Raw genomic sequence first — 19500 nt, 5'->3', positions numbered from 1 at the left:
CGTGGTGAATTTTCCTGCTCTTCCTTAGCATCTCAGACTCCCGATGATGTCCATTGCTGCAGTAGAGTGGTTCTCAGGTGGTGAAGCCCTTCCTTTAGGTTGACTTCTGAGTGTTAGGCAGTCTCAGGTACCCATGAGGGGTGGGTATGTGACTGTGTACCTGAATTGTGAGAAATGTCTGTTACACATTTTCCCTCTTGTATAGCATAAACGTATGTCATGACTTCTGTATGCTGCTAAAATTCCTTAGGAAAAAAAAAAAAGGTGTTTTGTTGTTGTTTTGTTTCATTTTTAAAATTTTCCCTTGGATTACAAAAAATAACAGGGCCCATCCAGGTCTAGATTTCCAGAAGCAAAGATTTAAGGTTGGGCTGGTTGGCTTTTGTTACCCACATGATCTGGGGTGGGCTTGGGAAAGGAAACCAGTCACAATTTGACCAGAACAGAAACAGAAAAGGCAAACTCATTTTCTTCCTAAAGCCAAGTAGAAATGGTTTATATATAATTTAGACAAAGGTACCTGTCATAGTTACTAAATTAATCATTAGCTCCCCAGTCTTCCTTTACCTGAAAAGCAAAGTGAAAGCTCTCAGAGTACTTCTTGTTCACTGTGATCTCTAGAACTGGGGCTGGGGGTGGGTCTGGCGGAAAGAAAAGTAGGTGAAGGTAAGAGACAGGCAAGTGGAATATAAAAACAGGCGTGGTTGGGAGCCTTCCCTGGCGGTCCACTGGTTAGGACTCAGTGCATTCACTGCTGTGATCATAGGTTCGATCCTTGGTCAGGAAGTAAGACCCCGTAAACATTGGGGCCAAAAAAAAGGATGGCTGGAAGTTTAGGACATGGAGAAATACTAGAGTATTTTAAATAAATAGGATTATCTTGAGTGTGTGCTCAGTAGGTTGGAAACAAAGAAGAGCCTGCCAGTGTAACAAAATTTTAACTTGCTTGTCTTCTTTGGGATGCTTGCCTTCAATCTGAAAACTGTATGCTTTTTTTTAAGTTTTTAATTAAGTTTATACACTTAGGATTTTACGTTTCTGGGTTGTTTCAACACAATTTAATACTAGCTACCTAGTTCTAAAAGCATAAGGAATTCTGTTTATAATAGCTTTTCACATAATAGCAATTTGCTATTAAAACTGGTAGAGGTTGATTCAGAGGAAGTTGGTTTCTGGTCCATGTTTTGACATAGGTCATGTCCATTTTTTATTATCAGCACTTAAAAGCACCATGCAAACTGAACACAACAAGTAAGTGAGCTTTACCACATTAACTGTATTGCCTCAGGCATTACTAATTATTTGCTTGTGAAGCTGTACACTCTATGCTTCTTTATTTTGGTCTTTGTAAGACATGTATCTGGAGAAGGCAGTGGCACCCCACTCCAGTACTCTTGCCTGGAAAATCCCATGGAGGAGGAGCCTGGTGGGCTGCAGTCCATGGGGTTGCTAAGAGTCAGACACAACTGAGCAATTCCACTTTCACTTTTCACTTTCATGCATTGGAGAAGGAAATGGCAGCCCACTCCAGTGTTCTTGCCTGGAGAATCCCAGGGACAGGGGAGCCTGGTAGGCTGCCGTCTGTGGGGTCACATAGAGTCAGACACAACTGAAGCGACTTAGCATCAGCAGCAGCAAGGCGTGTATCAGAGGAGTGGCATGGCCCTTTAGGGATACTCTACAAAAACATTTTAACAGTCATCCACCTGAAACTGATCCACATTCTAGAGCAGATGCAGTCTTGCACTGTGTGAAAGAGACAGGCTTTCCTAGAAAAATACAAATGCTAATATAACCAACTTTTGGTGACTTCTGCATTAAGGAAAAGATGCTTTGAGAAAAGTAAAAAATTTGGAAGACTTAAAATGCCACCCATCTCTATGTTCTGTAATGCCAAGGTAGATTCTGTTTTTCTTACTTAAGTAAAACAGTATAATAACTCATTTATAAAAAATTACTTCAGGAGGGCTAACTTCAATATAGGAATTATTTTTGTTTTGAACATGAAAAGTTATGTAATAATCAACAAACTCTGAATTCTGACAGTTACTTCTAATGGGTAACTTTGGGCAAAGGTAGACATCAGCTCTGTAAGTGATATATTTTGTTGATGTTAAAAATCCCCTGCCCTAGAGTCAGGTAGGACATGAAGCTAGTTCAGCTGGTTCAGAGGGAGGGTCCTATGCAAATACCAGGTATAGAAGTGTTTCCACACAGAGTAGGGCATATGTCAGTGAAGATCGGCACAGCCTGATATTCCCTATGTTTGTTATAAAGGTTTTTGTGTGTTACAGAGGGTTTTTCACCTAAGAAGTTATTGAACTAGTGAGGACTCTTTTTTGGCATTCATTAATTAAACTTAGTTACAGAGCTAAACAGTTCTACCTACTCTGCAGGGCATGCCCTGTTCAGGACTGGATGTTCAGGTGGGAAATGCTTTATTACTGATTATCACAGTGGTTATAATTTTACAGTGTAAGTGTTCCTGATTTTTAGATATGAAATTGAACTTTATAGTTACAAATTTAGTTCCCGTTCTTTAATGCCACAGTCTTTAGTAATATTTATAACAATTTTATTGGTATAACATTTAATTAATAGATTAAGGTATATGTATTCATCTGGTCCCATCACTTCATGGGAAATAGATGGGGAAACAGTGGAAATAGTGTCAGACTTTATTTTGGGGGGCTCCAAAATCACTGCAGATGGTGACTGCAGCCATGAAATTAAAAGACGCTTACTCTTTCGAAGAAAAGTTATGACCAACCTAGATAGCATATTGAAAAGCAGAGACATTACTTTGCCGACTAAGGTCCGTCTAGTCAAGGCTATGGTTTTCCCAGTGGTCATGTATGGATGTGCGAGTTGGACTGTGAAGAAGGCAGAGTGCCGAAGAATTGATGCTTTTGAACTGTGGTGTTGGAGAAGACTCTTGAGAGTCCCTTGGACTGCAAGGAGATCCAACCAGTCCATTCTGAAGGAGATCAGCCCTGGGATTTCTTTGGAGGGAATGATGCTGACGCTGAAGCTCCAGTACTTTGGCCACCTCATGCGAAGAGTTGACTCATTGGAAAGACTCTGATGCTGGGAGGGATTGGGGGCAGGAGGAGAATGGGGACTATAGAGGATGAGATGGCTGGATGGCATCACTGACTCGATGGACGTGAGTCTGAGTGAACTCCAGGAGTTGGTGATGGACAGGGAGGCCTGGCGTGCTGCGATTCATGGGGTTGCAAAGAGTCGTACAGGACTGAGTGACTGAACTGAACTGATTCCTTTGTAAATTATCCTGTTGTAAATCTTCCCTATTCCTTTTGCTCAAGCAGATATACATATGGTTGACTCTTGAACAATATAAGTCTGAGCTGGGCAGATACACTTATGTGCAGTTTTTTCAGTAAGTAACGCACTACACATCTGCAGATGGTTGAACCATGGATACAGATGATGGACTGTGCAGTTCTCCCTGGATTTTCAGCTGCAGAGGGGTCAGCACCCTTGGGTTGTTCAAGGTTCAGCTGTAATCCTCCCTGCAAGTAGCCTATATGGTAAACTTCAGATTCTCACAGATTCTTTTTTCCCTGTGATTGGAGGGGTCAGAAGGCTTTAGGGTCTCCTGCTTCGTGGCTGGCCTACAGGGAGAGGCAGCTGTAGTGACAAGCGCGTGACCTTCTCCCCACCGACACATGCTGCTTGGCATGGAGAAGCTCTGCACAGAAATCTGTAGCGTCCTTCGTGAGGCGGTACGTGGGGCAGACACTGAGCGCACTGTAGCTGTCTTTGATGTCACCCTCTCTGAAGTAGACCACCACATATTTGCGCAGATGAGTCTGGCTTCTCAGATCACTGCAGAAGAGGTTAAAGGCGAGGTGGAACAGGTCTTGGGAGTTCTCACAGGGGCCGCCCTCCTTTTTGTCACAGGTACCATCACACATGGTGTTATCATTGGAAAGAAGGAAAATGACCTTATCTGCTGCTTGCTTCTGAGTGGTAAGCCACTGCACGGGACCCATCTCGGCTATTTTCTTTTTCTGCCACTTTTCAAGGATAACTTCACTTCTGCAGCGGTTTTGAAGAAATTCAGTGAAGTAACAAACTGTGTGATGGAAGCATATTTCAGAAGGGTAAACCACAAGAACCTTAAGAGAGGGCAGTAGCATGGTAGTTGAGAAGGAAGTCTTCTTGATCCTTTCTGTGGGGGAGAGAAGCGTTATGTCATCTCTGCACAGCAAATAGCAGGCTTTCACGCCAATCGAAACCATGGCAGATAAATGACCCCTTGCTAGGGCACACTGGCTGAGCATGAGAGGTGTTACTACTGCCAGAGAGGAAAATAGCCCTAAAGTTCCTTTCGTACACATCACCTGAAATATACCAGTACTCAAACCTTAAAGGTGCTGTGAAAGATTTATTTTCTAAGTCCCTGTCACTGAGTTAGTCCTCTTGATCAAGCCCATCCCTTTTCAGATAAATTCACAGAAACTATTTAGGTTCACAGTACTCTGTTTCAGGTGGGTGGTTCTAACTGTAGGATTTTCAGTGCCAAACATAAAGCCCTTTCATATCATGTTTTGAGTTGGGTCAACTCAGTAGTAATTCCATCTTCTACCTGTAGGTGGTAGGGTTTCTTTACAGTTACATAAGGTTAAGTGGTAGCTCATTTCAGCTGGAACTCAACTGGAATTCTGTCCTATACGCGCTACAGAATGGAAGCTAGGTGTGAAACTACTGTAATGGATAGAACAGGTCAAACAATTCCCATTAATATAAGTATTTCTAAGGTCAGAGTTTGATACGGCTTGCTTACGTAAGAAAGAACACGGGATTAATCTTGTTCTATCTGTAACATCACAAACAACTCAAAAGGCTGCATTTCCATGTCTATGTGTGGAGGGGAGGGGAAAGCAGAGGTTATCAGTGGGCCTCCCCCTAGCAGTTTATAAATACTGATACTCTGATTTCTCATTCAGGTGTTCAGTGTTTTTGGGTTGGCAAGATCCTTGTTCAGTCACTCAATCGTGTCCAATTCTTCGCTACCCCCATGGACTGTAGCATGCCAGGCTTCCCTGCCCATCACCAACTTCCGGAGTTTGCTCAAACTCATGTCAATTGAGTCAGTGTTGCCATCCAACCATCTCGTCCTCTGTCATCCCCTTCTCCTCCCGCCTTCAATCTTTCCCAGCATCAGGGTCTTTTCAAATGAGTCAGCTCTTCCCATCAGGTGGCCAAAGTATTGGAGCTTCAGCTTCAGCATCAGTCCTTCCAATGAATATTCAGGACTGATTTCCTTTAGGATTGACTGGTTTGATCTCCTTGCAGTCCAAGGGACTCTCAAGAGTCTTTTCCAATACCACAGTTCAAAAGCATCAATCTTTGGTGCTTACCCTTCTTTATGGTCCAATTTTGACATCCCTACATGACTACTGGAAAAACCATAGCTTTGACTATACGTTTGTCCCAGCATCAGGGTCTTTTCAAATGAGTCAGTAAAGTTTGTCAGCAAAGTAATGTCTCTGCTTTTTGTATGGACGGAGGAGCCTGGTGGGCTGCAGTCCATGGGGTCTCGAAGAGACGGACACGACTGAGCGACTTCACTTTCACTTTTCACTTTCATGCATTGGAGAAGGAAATGGCAACCCACTCCAGTGTTCTTGCCTGGAGAATCCCAGGGACGGGGGAGCCTGGTGGGCTGCCATCTATGGGGTCGCACAGAGTTGGACACGACTGAAGCGACTTAGCAGCAGCAGGTTTGTTACTGCTTTTCTTCCAGGGAGCAAGCATCTTAATTTCATGGCCGCAGTCACCATCTGCATTTATTTTGGAGCCCAAGAAAAGAAAGTCTGTCACTGTTTCCATTGTTTCCCCATCTCTTTGCTATGAAGTGATGGGACCAGATGCCATGATCTTCATTTTTAAATGTTGAGTTTTAAGCCAGCTTTTTCGCTTTTCTCTTTCACTTTCATCAAGAGGCTCTTTAGTTTTTCACTTTCTGCCATAAGGTGTCATCTGCATATCTGAGGTTATTGATATTTCTTCCAGTGATCTTGATTCCAGCTTGCACTCATCCAGCCTGGCATTTCACATGATGTACTCTGCATATAAGTTAAACAATCAGGGTGACAATATACAGCCTTGATGTACTCCTTTCCCAATTTGGAACCAGTCTGTTGTTCCATATCCAGTTCTAACTGTTGCTTCTTGACCTGCATACAGGTTTCACAGGAGGCAGGTATGGTCATCTGGTATTCCCATCTCTGTAAGAATTTTCCAGTTTGTTGTGATCCACAGAGTCAGAGGATTTAGCATAGTCAATGAAGCAGATGTTTTTTCTGGAATTCTCTTGCTTTTTCTGTGATCCAATGGATGTCGGCAATTTGATCTCTGGTTCCTCTGCCTTTTCTAAATCCGTCTTGAACATCTGGAAGTTCTAGGTTCGTATACTGTTAAAGCCTAGCTAGGAGAACTTAGAGTATTACTTTGCTAGCATGTGAAATGAATACAGTTGTGCGGTAGTTTGAACATTCTTTGGCATTGCCCTTCTTTGGGATTAGAATGAAAACTGACCTTTTCCAGTCCTGTGTTCACTGCCGAGTTTTCCAAATTTGCTGGCATACTGAGTGCAGCACTTTCACAACATCATCTTTTAGGATTTGAAATAGCTTAGCTAGAATTGCATCACCTCCACTAGCTTTGTTCGTTGTATGCTTCCTAAGGCCCACTTGACTTCACACTCCAAGATGTCTGGCTTTAGGTGAGTGATCACACCATTGTGGTTATCTGGGTCATGAAGATCTTTTTTGTATAGTTCTGTGTATTCTTGCCACAGTGTTTTTCTTATGCCTTGGAAGAATTTATTTTAAAAAAGTAGGAACTAGCATAGATTAGCTATTTCGAGTAAGGGGCAATTTGTTACTAGCTATCTTTGGACCATTTCAGTGTTTGTAGATGCTTCAGTGATTTAAAGAAAAAGGTGACTTTAAAAGGTGAGTGCAGATCCTGAGTCCCAACCTTTGCTTTACCCTTGCAGGGGTGATCAGTCTTTAGGAGAGCTCTAAGGTATCAAATAAATGTTGTCTGACTCTATTCTGATGCCAAAATGTGATTGCCTCTGGAGGAAGCGCATTTAAAAGAAAAAATCAGCGTCATTCTTTATAAAGAGCTGAATCATAACCCTTACCGTGCCTCCAGATCAGATAGATGCCAGCCACCAGCACCCATGTGGCCACAAGGAGAGCGGACAGGAGAGGCAGCCAGCCACCCAGCACACTTCTGTCTGGGGAGAACAGAACTTACTTATCTTTAGCAGCACACAACCAGATTTCTCTCTTATTTGAAGACTAAAATTTTTATTCGACACTTTGTAGACAAGTTTGGGTTCCTTCAAAGCCAACAGTCAGTAGATCTCTGCAGATCAGTATTTTTTTAATAGAGTGTCCAGGTCTTTCACTAGATGCTCAAAAAGGAGAGGGGGCCCAGGAGTTTAGGAATGGTCCTTCAAAAGCACTTTGGCCTTTTACTCCACATTTTCACTGTGGCAACCAGAGTTTACATTCAGTTTTTTTTGTTGTTGTTGTTCTTTGATGAATTAATGTTATTCTGGGTGCAGTTACTTCATATAATGCATGGAGGGCATCTATAAAGGCTGTTCTGTCAGACTGACAAATGTGAGGGTAATGCCACCCGGTCACAGGAATGCTGAGAGTCAGTTAAGCTCCAGCGTGTGAAAGTGCTCAGGAATCCGTCGGCACTATGCCCACACAGCAGGATTGTCAGGAGGTTGGGTTTCTAAAAACGGCACCTTCCAACTTTTGACCCTATGCCGGGCTAGTTCCGGAAGCATTTAATTTGAAAGAACTAACATCATTAAATCCAGAGAGACATTCTCCAGAACAGGCTGCTCTCAGGCACCAACGAGGTGTGTCTCTCGGTGCCACTATTCCTAATTTGTTATCCAAATGTCTGTGTGGCCGTGTCGAGTTACAGTAACAGCCGGCCCTGGGCCACTGAGACACATAAGAAAGTCACAACGCAGTAAAATGCATGTTCCTTCATACACTCAGTCCTTTTACCCCACTGACGTTTTTCAGCAGACCCTTGGAGCATTCTGAACATCTATTTTGCACCACTGATTTTTTTTCTTTCCCTTCTTCTGTATGTCCTGCTTGGTCAGGATCTTGATCTCATAAATGAAGCCTCATTCCTATTCATATTATAGCTGTTGGGCACAGAACCACTGTCTTTCCCTGCACCCTGTTCAGCACCCACAGGCCAGGACCCTCTCACTCTCCCCCCACACCCCCAGCGTGTTGCATTCTGAATGGGGTAGGGTTGGGGTCCTTCCTGTCCTGAGGCTCTGTGCTGGGCACCTACCATGATCCTGAGGAGAGACTCCCGTTTGTGGGCACCGCCCCACGGTTCCTCTTTGTCGGATGCAGTCGTTGCCACAGGTATGGAAGTACGGAGTCAACTAAGGAGAAGCACGGGGCTTAGCATTATTCCTACTTTTCACCAGAACTTCTCATCCCTTTTCTCTAGTGTCAACACCTCTCTGGCATTGTAGTAAGGCGTTCTTTTTTTTTTCCCTTGGTCATACTTCTGTTATAAAGCCCTAAAATCCAGACCAGTGACCCAAGACCAGACACCTTCTACAACTCCTGGGTTGTGGATCTAAACTTTGTACACGTTGCTAAGAGGTTTTGCATGCTCAGTTGTGTCCGACTGCAACCCCGTGCACTGTATGTAGCCCACCAAGCTTCTCTATCCATGGGATTTCCCCGGCAAGAATACTGGAGTGGGTTGCTGCTTCCTTCTCCAGGGAAATCTCCCTGACTCGGATCAAGCCCACATCTCTTGCACTGGCAGGCGAGTTCTTTACCACTGAGCCACATGGGAGGCCCACTAAGAGGTTAGTTTCCTTATCTAAAAGGGTTAGGTCACATCCTAATAGATAAATATGTCCTCAAAAAATAGGGCAGTGGGATGCCTCGACCTAACTCAGCACTTTTCGGTCCCTTGGGGCTGGGAGAGTCTGGTTCCTTGGAAAAGGGGTGCAGTTCTAACATGCAGGTGGGTATTTGCTCCCCTGGGTATGTCTGCTTGCTGCCTCTATGTCCCAGGAATGAAGAACAAGAGTCTTACATCTTGGGTGTGGCTCTGTTCCAGTGGGACCCTCAGTAACATGAACGCGGAGCAGAAAGAGCCCTGAGAGCATCTGCCGGCCTGACTTCCGTTCTCCAGCGGACTAATCATGGGCCCCGAGAGGACAGAGTTGCCCTTCAAAGTTCATAAACCGATCAGGAACCCAAACCTTCTAAATTCAAATCCTTTTTAACTTCATTTTGCAGTGGAAATGGAGGCTTGGGATAACAAAATGGTATTCCTGTCTCAGAATTCCTTCGTGGCTCTGTGACAGCAAATGGGAATAAAAGCATGTTGGAAAGTCAACAGCCATTCACAGAAGCCAAAGGGACCGTGACAATAAGTTCACCTTCCTGACCTCATGGATTCCCTATCAACATCACGTAATGCCAGAGAGGCTGCTGGCAGAAGCGAGCCGAGGGCAGAATGCATCTGCTCCAGCCAGAACGGACCGCTCAAAAGCAGCGAGTGGCGGTGCAGTGGGTCTTCAGTGAGCCCCGTTCTGTGCCCGCCAGAGCATCTTGTTCAGCTTTACCTGGACCACAGCACCTTCACTTTCCCCAGTCACGTGAACCACCACGGAAGTTCGAGTTAGTTCCTTCTGGTGCAGGTGAGAGACAAAATCAAGAATTAGGAGCATAGGAGGGAGTAGGTTAAAGACTGCCAGTGAACCCACTGCTCTTCCCAAACTGACTGGAACTCGTTAATTTGCGTGAGTCAGATTCACTGTACTTCTGACACCTCTGCCTTTGGTGGGTTTTAGATTCACAGGGATGTTTCCAAAGATGCCCCCAGGGGGCTTGGTTTTTTTTTGTTTTGTTTGTTTAATTAATCAAAATAGCCCAGCACATTTGTACAGCAGTCAGTCCTGCCTGTTGCTTTTTAAAATGAGTCTGTCCAGGGAAGTTCTCCAACAAGGGAAGGAGAGCTGGAGGTGGGGGACAGGATGGTGTTGAGGACATGAAGGGGAAGAAAGTACCTCTGACACATAGGAAGTCCCAATCACGGAGGTATTTTGGATGAGCGCCATGTATCTGTCTCCAAGGGGACTGGTGGTAAAATTCACTTCCACCGTGTTCGCGCTCTTCTTGCAAGCGGTGATGTTTGGCTTCCACAGGCTTCCTGTGAGTCAGAAGAATCACAAGGATGGAGCTGCAAACTGAGCCCTCAGTTAAGTCCCCAGAAGGGCTTGACCAAAACAGATGTCTGTTCTGAGGCACACCTCCACGAGATACAAACTACTGCACAGTAGTCTTTTATTTATCACCTCAGAGTAACCTGCTGCCCAAGAAGGTTTAGTGACCCCATGTCACTGCTTTGCTGAAAACAGCTTCCCTGGGCTGCAGGTGATGGGAGGCACAGGCCGGGTTCTACCACTCTCTTCTACTCTCGGCATCCATTTGGAGTGAAGGGCTGGGGGTCAGGATTTCCCCCTTTCCCGGATGGGGAGCAAGAGCCACAGCTTAGGAGATGTGCCTGAGTTTATAGAGCGAGTGAATTCAGCTAGAGCTGGAATACTTTGGCGGAGAAGGCAATGGCACCCCACTCCAGTACTCTTGCCTGGAAAAATCCCATGGACGGAGGAGCCTGGTAGGCTACAGTCCATGGGGTTGCTACGAGTCGGAAACAACTGAGCGACTTCACTTTCACTTTTCACTTTCATGCATTGGAGAAGGAAATGGCAACCCACTCCAGTGTTCTTGCCTGGAGAATCCCAGGGACGGGGGAGCCTGGTGGGCTGCCGTCTATGGGGTCACACAGAGTCAGACACGACTGAAGTGACTTCGCAGCAGCAGAATACTCTGGATTCCAGAACTCCAACCATCAGCCTGCTCTGCCCCAGCTTAACCGAATGTCAGGAAATAAGGAAGTGCCTTATGGCTTAAAAGAATACCCTGACAGGTCTACTCTGTGAGAAAAGCCCATTGTTTCAATCATGTGCCTTGCAAATCGGCACTTGGTTCAATTCCAGGAACATGACATAGAAGAACATGCATTATTTTCTCCACCCGGGAGGCCATTTCAAGCCCTCACTCCAACTGTCTTTAGGAGTTGGGGCCTAGGACTGATTCAAGGCCCTTGGGCCCCCTCGACCCCCACAGGTCCCCCGCTCCAGATGCTCCCAGCAGAAGGTCACAAGGAGGCACGAAGCTCCAAGTCCACCTTCAGCAGGAGACACGTGCTATGTCTGCTGGGGTTCACAAGGATGCCTGTGGGCTGGGGGTGCCTAAAAGACAGACTGGTCCCCCCAAACCATTAGCCTCAGTAGCACCCTAAGACTGTCATTACCCAGAAATGCACAGAAACCCTTGTAAACACCTTGGAAATTGGATGGTTGGGACTGATTAACCTGAAGGGGCTTATTTCAAAAATCAGCGGGTAGGGGCAGTTTCTAACAGTCTGCCTGTGAGATGTGACCCCTGTGAGGTTACAGGTTGGGAGCATGCTTCTAGGTCATTACTTTAGCTAATGCTGCCACCTTGAATGTTTGCAAATCCAGGTAGGTCCCTGTGGCCACAGCTCAGTGGTGCTGGTGTCTGAGCGGGTGGAGGACTTTAATAATAGAGTCCCATCCAGGCAGAGAGGGCCTTTGTTTGGGGCTAAAATGTTACTTTAATCAAGAGAATGGGGTGTTTTTCCTGTGACTTGCTCACTGCATAAACCTACCAAGAGTGTCAGGTTGGGGATCAGCCTTCACTGAGCAGTTTGGATACGTAACAGGCCTACTTGAGGCCTCAGTTCCTTCATCATAAAAAGTCTGATTGAGCTGTGCTGGCTCAAGGTATGGATTTCTTCTCATAACAAAAGCAAATACTGAATTTACTTACCTGCCTCGACGCATTTTTTTTTATATTTCATTAAGTGGTCCAGGCACCCTGGAAATTTGAAAGTTTTCACATTTTAGAAAAAAGTAAGCCTGCTCCACCCCAGTGCCAACAAGTGTGCACACAACACGTGCTTACCACACCTGTAATGAATTCCAGAACATTTCAGATATGAGGTCAGATAGCAGATGTAAATAAGATGCTAACATACTATTAAACAGAAGATTATCTACCTGCGAAGTGATAACCAGAATCTAATTTGAATACAGCCTTTATCAGAATGGTATCTGATCCCCAAGAGAAGACCTCGAAACCAGCCATTCTTGAAAAACGAGGTTCGGTATTACATGTAGATACTGCCCCTTCCAAGAGGTGGAGCTTAATCTTACTCTGTACCCCTCCGCCCCAGGGCGGGGTAGACTTGGTGATTTGCTTCCAAAAACTAGAACTGGGGAAGGGAAAGATACTAGATTACACGGAGAATCCTGGCAAGATGCCACTTCACAGTGACAAAGGTGAGCATTACCTGTGACACCCTGTGCACGTCACCCACCCCAACAGGTGCCACAAGAAGAGCGCTTCGCCTGTGTGGAACTCTCACCAAACTCCTACATCCCCAGGCTGATCATGAGACAGACCCCTGACAAACCCAGACTGGGGGAGCATCCTGCAGGAAGCACGGCCGTCACTCCTCAAGACTCACGGTCGTGAAACGGAAACACTAAGAGACTGTCACAGACCAGATGAGATGAAGGAGACACCGGGGACTACATGCCACTGGGACAGAAAGACAACATTAGTGGAGAAGCAGATGAGATCCAAATAAAGTCTGGACTTTAGTTCATAGAAATACCAGTGCTGGACTCTTAGTTTTGACTAATAGATTGTGGTAACGTAGGATGTTAACGGTAAAAGAAACTGGATGAGCACTATATGGGAACTCTTTGTACTAGCTTTGCAACTTTTCTATAAAAGTATTCCAAATATTTTTAAAATGAGATCTGGTCTCACCAAGAAACCTGGGAACTGCTGTGTAGTAAATGATGTGATGCTGAGAATACACTAGACCAGAACCAAAGAATGCAAACAGATCAGAAATTGCCCCTATTTGGCTTCAGTGCCACAGGGCAGAAGGCCACAGCTGGCACAGGGACAGGCGTGGGGACAGAACAGATGACCCAGCCTGAGCCGGAGTGATGAGGGAGCTGCTGGGGCCAGGCACTGTGCTGGGCCCTCCTCACTGGAGACCTCGTCTCATCCTCACACTGACCTCGTGTGTGATCGTGCAGGTGTGACACCAGAGGGCTGAGCGTGTGTCACAGAGCAAGGGAAAGAACCAGCGCTCACCTCAGTGTCACCGGCCTCTCCTCCCAGCTCAGGGGACAGACCCACTGGAGTCTGTACATCCTCAGAGACCAGCCACACATGGTCAGACTACACATCCTGCCCGGAAGCTGAGACTGGAACAAGCGTTTGGCGTCGATCGCAGAGAATGGCAAATGTGCGTCAGTCAGGAAGGACCAGAGTTTGGCCGGCAGCTTCACTTCGCTGCATGTGTAACCAGGGCAACTTTCTTAAGCTGCCAGTTTCTTTTATCTGTAAATCAGGGCTGTCCCAACCGTGGGGTTTTTGGCAGCCCAAGTGAGACGGTGGGTGTCAAGGGCTCAGTCAGTGCCCAAGGCACAGGAATGGGCTCTCCCCTCCGCTTCACCCGACTCAGTCCTCTCCTTGTGAGTGAGATGCGGTTGCTGTTGTGTCCCTGGTACTCATGAGGAAACCGAGACTCAGCGAGGCCAAGCATCTCATTCAGGGGCCCTGGCCTCTCTCTACCAAACCACACACCAGATCAGGTGTCCCGGCAAGACAGAGAATAAGACAGGAGTGAGGATGTGTACCTGGGGAGGTGAAGTTCACAGCCATGGAGGGGCCGTCCTCATTCATATTTGCATTGGGGATGTTATGGGCTCCAATGAAATAGACTGTGTTCAGCTCGACAGGAAAACCAACATAGGAAAACGTCCACTGCAAAGCAAAGCAGGAACCCTCGAATTGCCACGTCCTTTTCATGTATAATTTCATTCCTTAACCCACTGCTAAAATTTACGTTTCTAGCCAATGTCTACTAAGGAAATTGACCCCACACAGTTTGCCAGTGTAATCCACAGAATCAGAGAAGTGTAAAATTCTAGAGCCAGGATATAATCTAGGGTCAGTTTTCCTCACTTGGGCTCCCCTGCTGGCTCGAACAGTTAAAGAATTTGCCCACAATGTGGGAGACCTGGGTTCAATCCCTGGGTCAGGAAGATTCCCTAGAAAAGGGAATGGCAACCCACTCCAGTATTCTTGCCTGGAGAATTCCATGAACAGAGGAGCCTGGCGGGCTACAGTCCATAGAGTCGCAGAGTTGGACACGACTGAGCGACTAACACGTCCCTCACTTTCCTGATGGGGAAATTGAGGCCCAAGGATGCTGAATTGACATAGCAGAGAAATGGCCCCAAGTGGGATTTGAACCCGGACATCCAGGTTCCAGGTTGTAGCTGTCAGCAGCCCATATGTGAATACAAATCCACACCCCCAACAAAGGGCCCAGATTAGTGACAGCCCTCCCAAGTGTCTCCAAGTGCTTACTTTGCCACCAGAGGGTCTGGTCTGAGTTTGGAACGCCTGGGTGTAGTTGCACCTGATGCAGCTGTGGGACTGGAAGTGGCTTTTGCCCATCACGCAGATCTTGGTGGCCTTCAGCAAGCGGATGCTGGCTGCCAAGGTGGGTAAGAGGGCAGTTGGGTATAGTGCTTCCTCTGTAGCTGATTTGATGCTGGACAGCCTACCTGCGTTCACATTCACCGTGGCCCTCAGAGGGAGGCACTATGATTGCCCCCGGTTTACAGGAGGGGTGAGCAAGGCTTAGGGAATTTCAGGGAGCTGTGCCATAGCTTACAGAGTTCATCAGCGACAATATGGATTCAGATTCCAAAGCCTTTCCTCCTCACAGGTGAGCCTGAGCTTCACAGGCACCTGCAAAGAGGAGGATACCTTTACACTACCCTGGACCTCTTGTAAGAGGAACAGGCGTGCTGTGTGGAGCAGAGGCCTCTCAGAGTGTCCTCAGCAGCCAAACCTGTTCTGTCTGTACCTTTATCCATGCTGATCCTTCTCCCTGCAATGCCTTTTCCTCCTGTTCTTTGCCTCACCAATTCTTTCTCCTTCAAGGCCCAACTCATGCACCACCATCTACAATGATAGCTAACAAACACAGGAGCTCACTCTGCCAGGGATGAAGCCAAATGCCATCTAATTTAATGTGGTCTCACCTGGGCCCGCTCCTCCTCCTCCTCTCCCCTCAACCCCCCCAAAGATGAAGTACATGTCCCTCCAGGATTCCCCTGACTGTCTGCCCCCCTCCCGGCCCCTGAGAACCTGACTGAGCAGGAACTGGAGCTCACTCACTTCTCCATGGTTGGCACTCCCAGATTATGACCATATGGAATTTAGCTGAATTTAGTGAGGGGACTCTACAGACATGGGCTTTAGGCCCCCAGTATTGGTTCATCCAAAGTGCCTCAGAGAAATGCTAGGACTTCCATGATGTACTTTGGGAGATGGAAAAGTTATCTACCCAAGAGAATGTTTTCCTAAACCTGCAAGATCATCTCTGGCCTTATCCCATTTCCTTCCATGAAGAGCAGCGTAACATAGAAAAGCACACCAACACCAGCACACCACCTGATGAGTTTTCACACTTGTGCAGCCAGTACCCAGGTCAAGGAACACCCCAGGAGGGCCCCTCAGGCCTCCTTTCCGTCACTCCCCACCAAGAATGGGCTTCTCTGGTGGTTCAGATGGTAAAGAATCTACCTGCAATGCAGGAGACCTGGGTTCAATCCCTGGGTTTGGAAGATCCCCTGGAGAAGGGCATGGCTACTCATTCCAGTATTCTTGCCTGAGAATCCCATGGACAGAGTAGCCTGGCAGGCTACAGTGAGTGCATGGGGTCACAAATAATCAGACATAACTGAGCAACTTTTACCCAAGAATAGCCACTGTCCTGACTTCTAACTACATAGAGTAGTTTTGGCTGTCTTGCACTTTTTGTTAATGGAATCCTCTGGTGGGTAGGACCGCAGGCCTGCGTGCAGAGGTGAAAGTATGAACTCCCGAATCTGGCTGCTTTTGTTTGTGAGATTCATCCACACATAGCTATAAATCGTTCATGCTAATTGATATACTGGATTCTGTTTGTGAATCTAAGTCTACTGTCAGGCCTTGAAGAAGTTTTACTTTTGGCTGTTTTGAATACTGCTCCTATGAGCATTCTAGTCTGTGACTTTGGTGTATGTATGGCATGTATCTGGTGTATCTGTGGCATGCGTGTATGTGTTCTGTTGGGTATGTGCCGGGAAGGGAAGTCATGGGTCGTAGAGTCTGCCCATTTCTGCTTTAGTAGACATGTCAGGCTTTACCATTGATTGATGCAAACTTACCATCTGCCCGGAGTATCCAGCTTATGTTCATCAAAATTGAAGAGTCCTCCAGGTCAACACTGCTTTTAATAGGTTCCACTCGGAGGTCCCTCAAGTCTCCTGGGGTCAGGGTGTGTCGGACCATCCACTCTGGAGATGGTCCTGGGAGAAGGCGAAACTGCCCATGACACCCCTCCCCCAGCCCAGTCCAAGCCACTTACTCTGCATGACCCAGTGTGACCACCCCTCACTCACAACTCATCTCTTCTTTCAGCTAAGGCAGGCCAGACATTTCTCAGCGCTGGCTGATGTGCAGCCAAGGTGATGCTGAACCTCCTGGGCCCAACCTACAGGGCACACGTGCCCACTCCGGGTCCCTTCATACATATGTATATATCTAATTTATTTGACATGTTTATTAGGATCGCTTCTGCCTACCCCACACCTCAGCCTGGACTCCAGCCAGCTTACCCCCATGACTCCCCCTTCTACCCCTTAGTCTCTGCCAGTACCATCTCTCCTCCAGCTCACTCTGTCCATGCACATTTCTTGGGCAGAAACACACCCATTCTTTAAATGCTACCATCTCCAACACTCCTTCTTTAAAACATTTGCTTCCTGTTCCCAAGTGTAAATGACGTCCCTCCCATGGCACTTGATCTCCTGTGCCTCTTTCTAGCCAGGAGGCCAGCCCACCCGAAACCCTGGGAGCTCTGCCTTGGGCAGATGGAGGCTTCACCGGCATCAGCTAACAAAGCAGAGGTTCACCCTGCGCCTGGACTTCGATGACCCACTGCCAGGATTCAGGTCCCCTGAAAGTCCAACTGTACTTCTGACGTAAAGCCCTGTTTCTAGCGCACCTACCGGGTTCAGAGCCACACTGAATTGTCTGCAAGAGAGAAAGAAACCGAGTGCCATGTTGAATACCAGCAAACCACAAGCCTTCATTTGCCAAATTAGACAAAACACCATCTTTTCCCTTAAATGCATATACAAGTGATGCATGTTCAAAGAAAAGCTGAGCTGGTCCCACTTCACAGTTTGGGAGACATTAAGCAGCCCTATGATAGGCTATGATGGGCCATAGATTAACCATTTACTTTAACCTCAAGTCTGGCCATCATCTCCCTTAAAGATCAAAGGTGGGTTTACACCCCTCTCTGCAGCTCAGCCTTCCCTGCCACAAGCAGTGGATAACTCTGGACCATCATGGAGGCCCCTTCACACTAACTGTAGCCTTCTAGGACAGTCTAGAATATTTATTGAGTTTCCCCACGTTAAAGACAGGCTGTGCCAAGAAAAGCAGAAGAATGCAGTCCATGGTACCTTTCCGAGGTTCTTTAAAAAAATTCCCCTTCTGATATAAAAGGACTCACTCAAACTATTTACCAAATCATAAAGGAACTATGATCTCATCATGTTATCTTTTAAAAAGAACTTATAAAAATAATATCAGTATCTAAGAAAGGCCAATATTAAATCCTTTGGATTAACTGCTCATGTCTTTTTATAAGAAAAAGTAATTAGTCCTTTGGTTTGGGAATAAAACTCAGGACCTAAAAGGAAGCAGCAGGTTCCCGTGACACACGTGATATAACGTGGGTAAGTCCACCAGCTCCGGAATTTGAGCCCTCGCAGCCTCAACATTTCTCAACATCATGAAGACAGAAGGCAAGACTTCTGTTGATTTCAGTAATATGAGTTGGGTGGAACTGTCAGTCGATCATCTTTGTCTTTTTAAAGCTGAACTCCAAAGGATGTCACCAGACAGTTTTTTAAACAAATAAGCCACCATGGTGATACTGGGAGCTAAGTTCTTGTCAAGGGGCTGCTGAGACAAATTTTAGAAAGAAGCAAAGCCACAGCGTTAAGCTTTGTACAGAGTTCAAGCTACAGGCCTAGTAGCAGGTACTGCAAGAGCGATGAATTCTTCCTCTAGGGGAAAGGTAGGGGTGCGGTGGAGTGAGGGGGTGGGCTCTGAACTGAGACAGAGGACAAGGCGAGGAGCTGAAGACATCAAGGAAAGGTATGTCTTTCCATCAGCAAATGACGTGCTATGCTACGTGCTATGCTTAAGGGCAGCAATATAGCTTCAAACGCTATTTTTCAAATGAGGTTTTGTTTGAAGACTCAGAAGAGTCCCTCAATCCTTTAAGGCAGGGGAAGAAGGGAAAGCTGCAGAGTTCAGGGGCTTAGCTCTGGGGACAAGGGCCCCACCCAGTACAGCAAAAAGAACACGGTGAAAAAGGCGACTGGAATGTAGAAGCAGCTCTTGAGACCCCAGGCAATAACAATAGTGAACGCCTACTATGTGCTAGGCTCTTTGCTGCTATCTTATGGGCCCGGTAGCTGTCCTTCACTAAATCCTGGTGAGTGAGGTATATGACCCTTCAGTTAGACACACGAGGCTCATTGAGCATAAACGGCTGGATCAAGAACGCATGGTGGCATCTGATACCCTCGCCCCAGACTTGAGCAGTCAGACGCCCGATCCCCGCTTCAGACGGTCCTCTGCGAATGCCTCGGAGGAGCATGAGCTGATGGGTCCGGGTCTGAGGGACCGGAACGCGGGAGAAGGGACGGTACGGGGGGTGCTTACCGGCTCCGGAGGCACGGCCCCCCAGCACACCGCGGCCAGGCTCAGCAGTACTAGCAACATCGCGGGGCTACCGCCCGCCACCGCGCGGGGTCCGGATCGGCTTCGGGCCGCGCGCTCTTATTCAGGCGGCCGCGGCCACACCTCTGGGCTCCGCCTCCCCCAGCACCGCCCGGGTAGGGGCGGCCCTCTGGCGCCCTCCCAGGGTGGGGAATGTAGTGCCCGGCCTGCAGGGGTCGCGCGGGATGGATGCCGGGGTCCGAGCGTCTCCCGGGCAGCCACGCACGCGCCGGCCCAGCGCACCGGTGCGTGCGGTGAGCAGGGTGCGCGAGTGCGCGTACGACCCGCCCGCCCCAGCCCGCAGGCCCGCCTGGCGCCCGCTCGCCCCCGGGAGCAGGTCGGGTCCGAGACGCCCGCGGTGCCCCTCCTGGCCGCGCGGAGCGCCGGCGCTGCCGGTTAAAGTGTAACGGGGCTG

At 47.4% G+C, this 19500-nt stretch overlaps 1 protein-coding gene and 1 long non-coding RNA gene across 4 annotated transcripts; one reads left to right on the top strand and one right to left on the bottom strand.

The window, feature by feature from the left end:
• Window positions 1-3550: 3550 nt before the first annotated feature.
• IL17RB (interleukin 17 receptor B) lies at window positions 3551-19099 on the bottom strand. The gene is made up of 11 exons (XM_040247215.1): window positions 19029-19099; window positions 17294-17318; window positions 16451-16591; window positions 14598-14725; window positions 13862-13988; window positions 11970-12017; window positions 10121-10263; window positions 9677-9742; window positions 8374-8470; window positions 7181-7276; window positions 3551-4195 (listed from the first exon to the last, which is right to left on the bottom strand). Exons 1-11 carry the CDS (start codon window positions 19086-19088, stop codon window positions 3636-3638), a joined length of 1491 nt encoding a protein of 496 aa, XP_040103149.1. The 5' UTR covers window positions 19089-19099; the 3' UTR covers window positions 3551-3635.
• On the top strand, window positions 8469-17823 carry LOC120868402. Of its 3 annotated transcripts, XR_005722217.1 has the most exons (3): window positions 8469-8908; window positions 9348-9751; window positions 17109-17823. It is a non-coding gene; the product is annotated as an uncharacterized LOC120868402 (long non-coding RNA). The 3 variants fall into 3 exon arrangements; XR_005722215.1 differs by lacking the exon at window positions 8469-8908 and having other exon boundaries at window positions 8920-9751; XR_005722216.1 differs by lacking the exons at window positions 8469-8908; window positions 17109-17823 and adding an exon at window positions 12528-12816 and having other exon boundaries at window positions 8920-9751.
• Window positions 19100-19500: the final 401 nt, after the last annotated feature.

Source organism: Oryx dammah, unplaced genomic scaffold, assembly GCF_014754425.2.
Source record: "Oryx dammah isolate SB20612 unplaced genomic scaffold, SCBI_Odam_1.1 HiC_scaffold_9, whole genome shotgun sequence".
Lineage (NCBI taxonomy): Eukaryota > Metazoa > Chordata > Mammalia > Artiodactyla > Bovidae > Oryx > Oryx dammah.
This window is presented reverse-complemented; position numbering and strand designations above follow the sequence as displayed.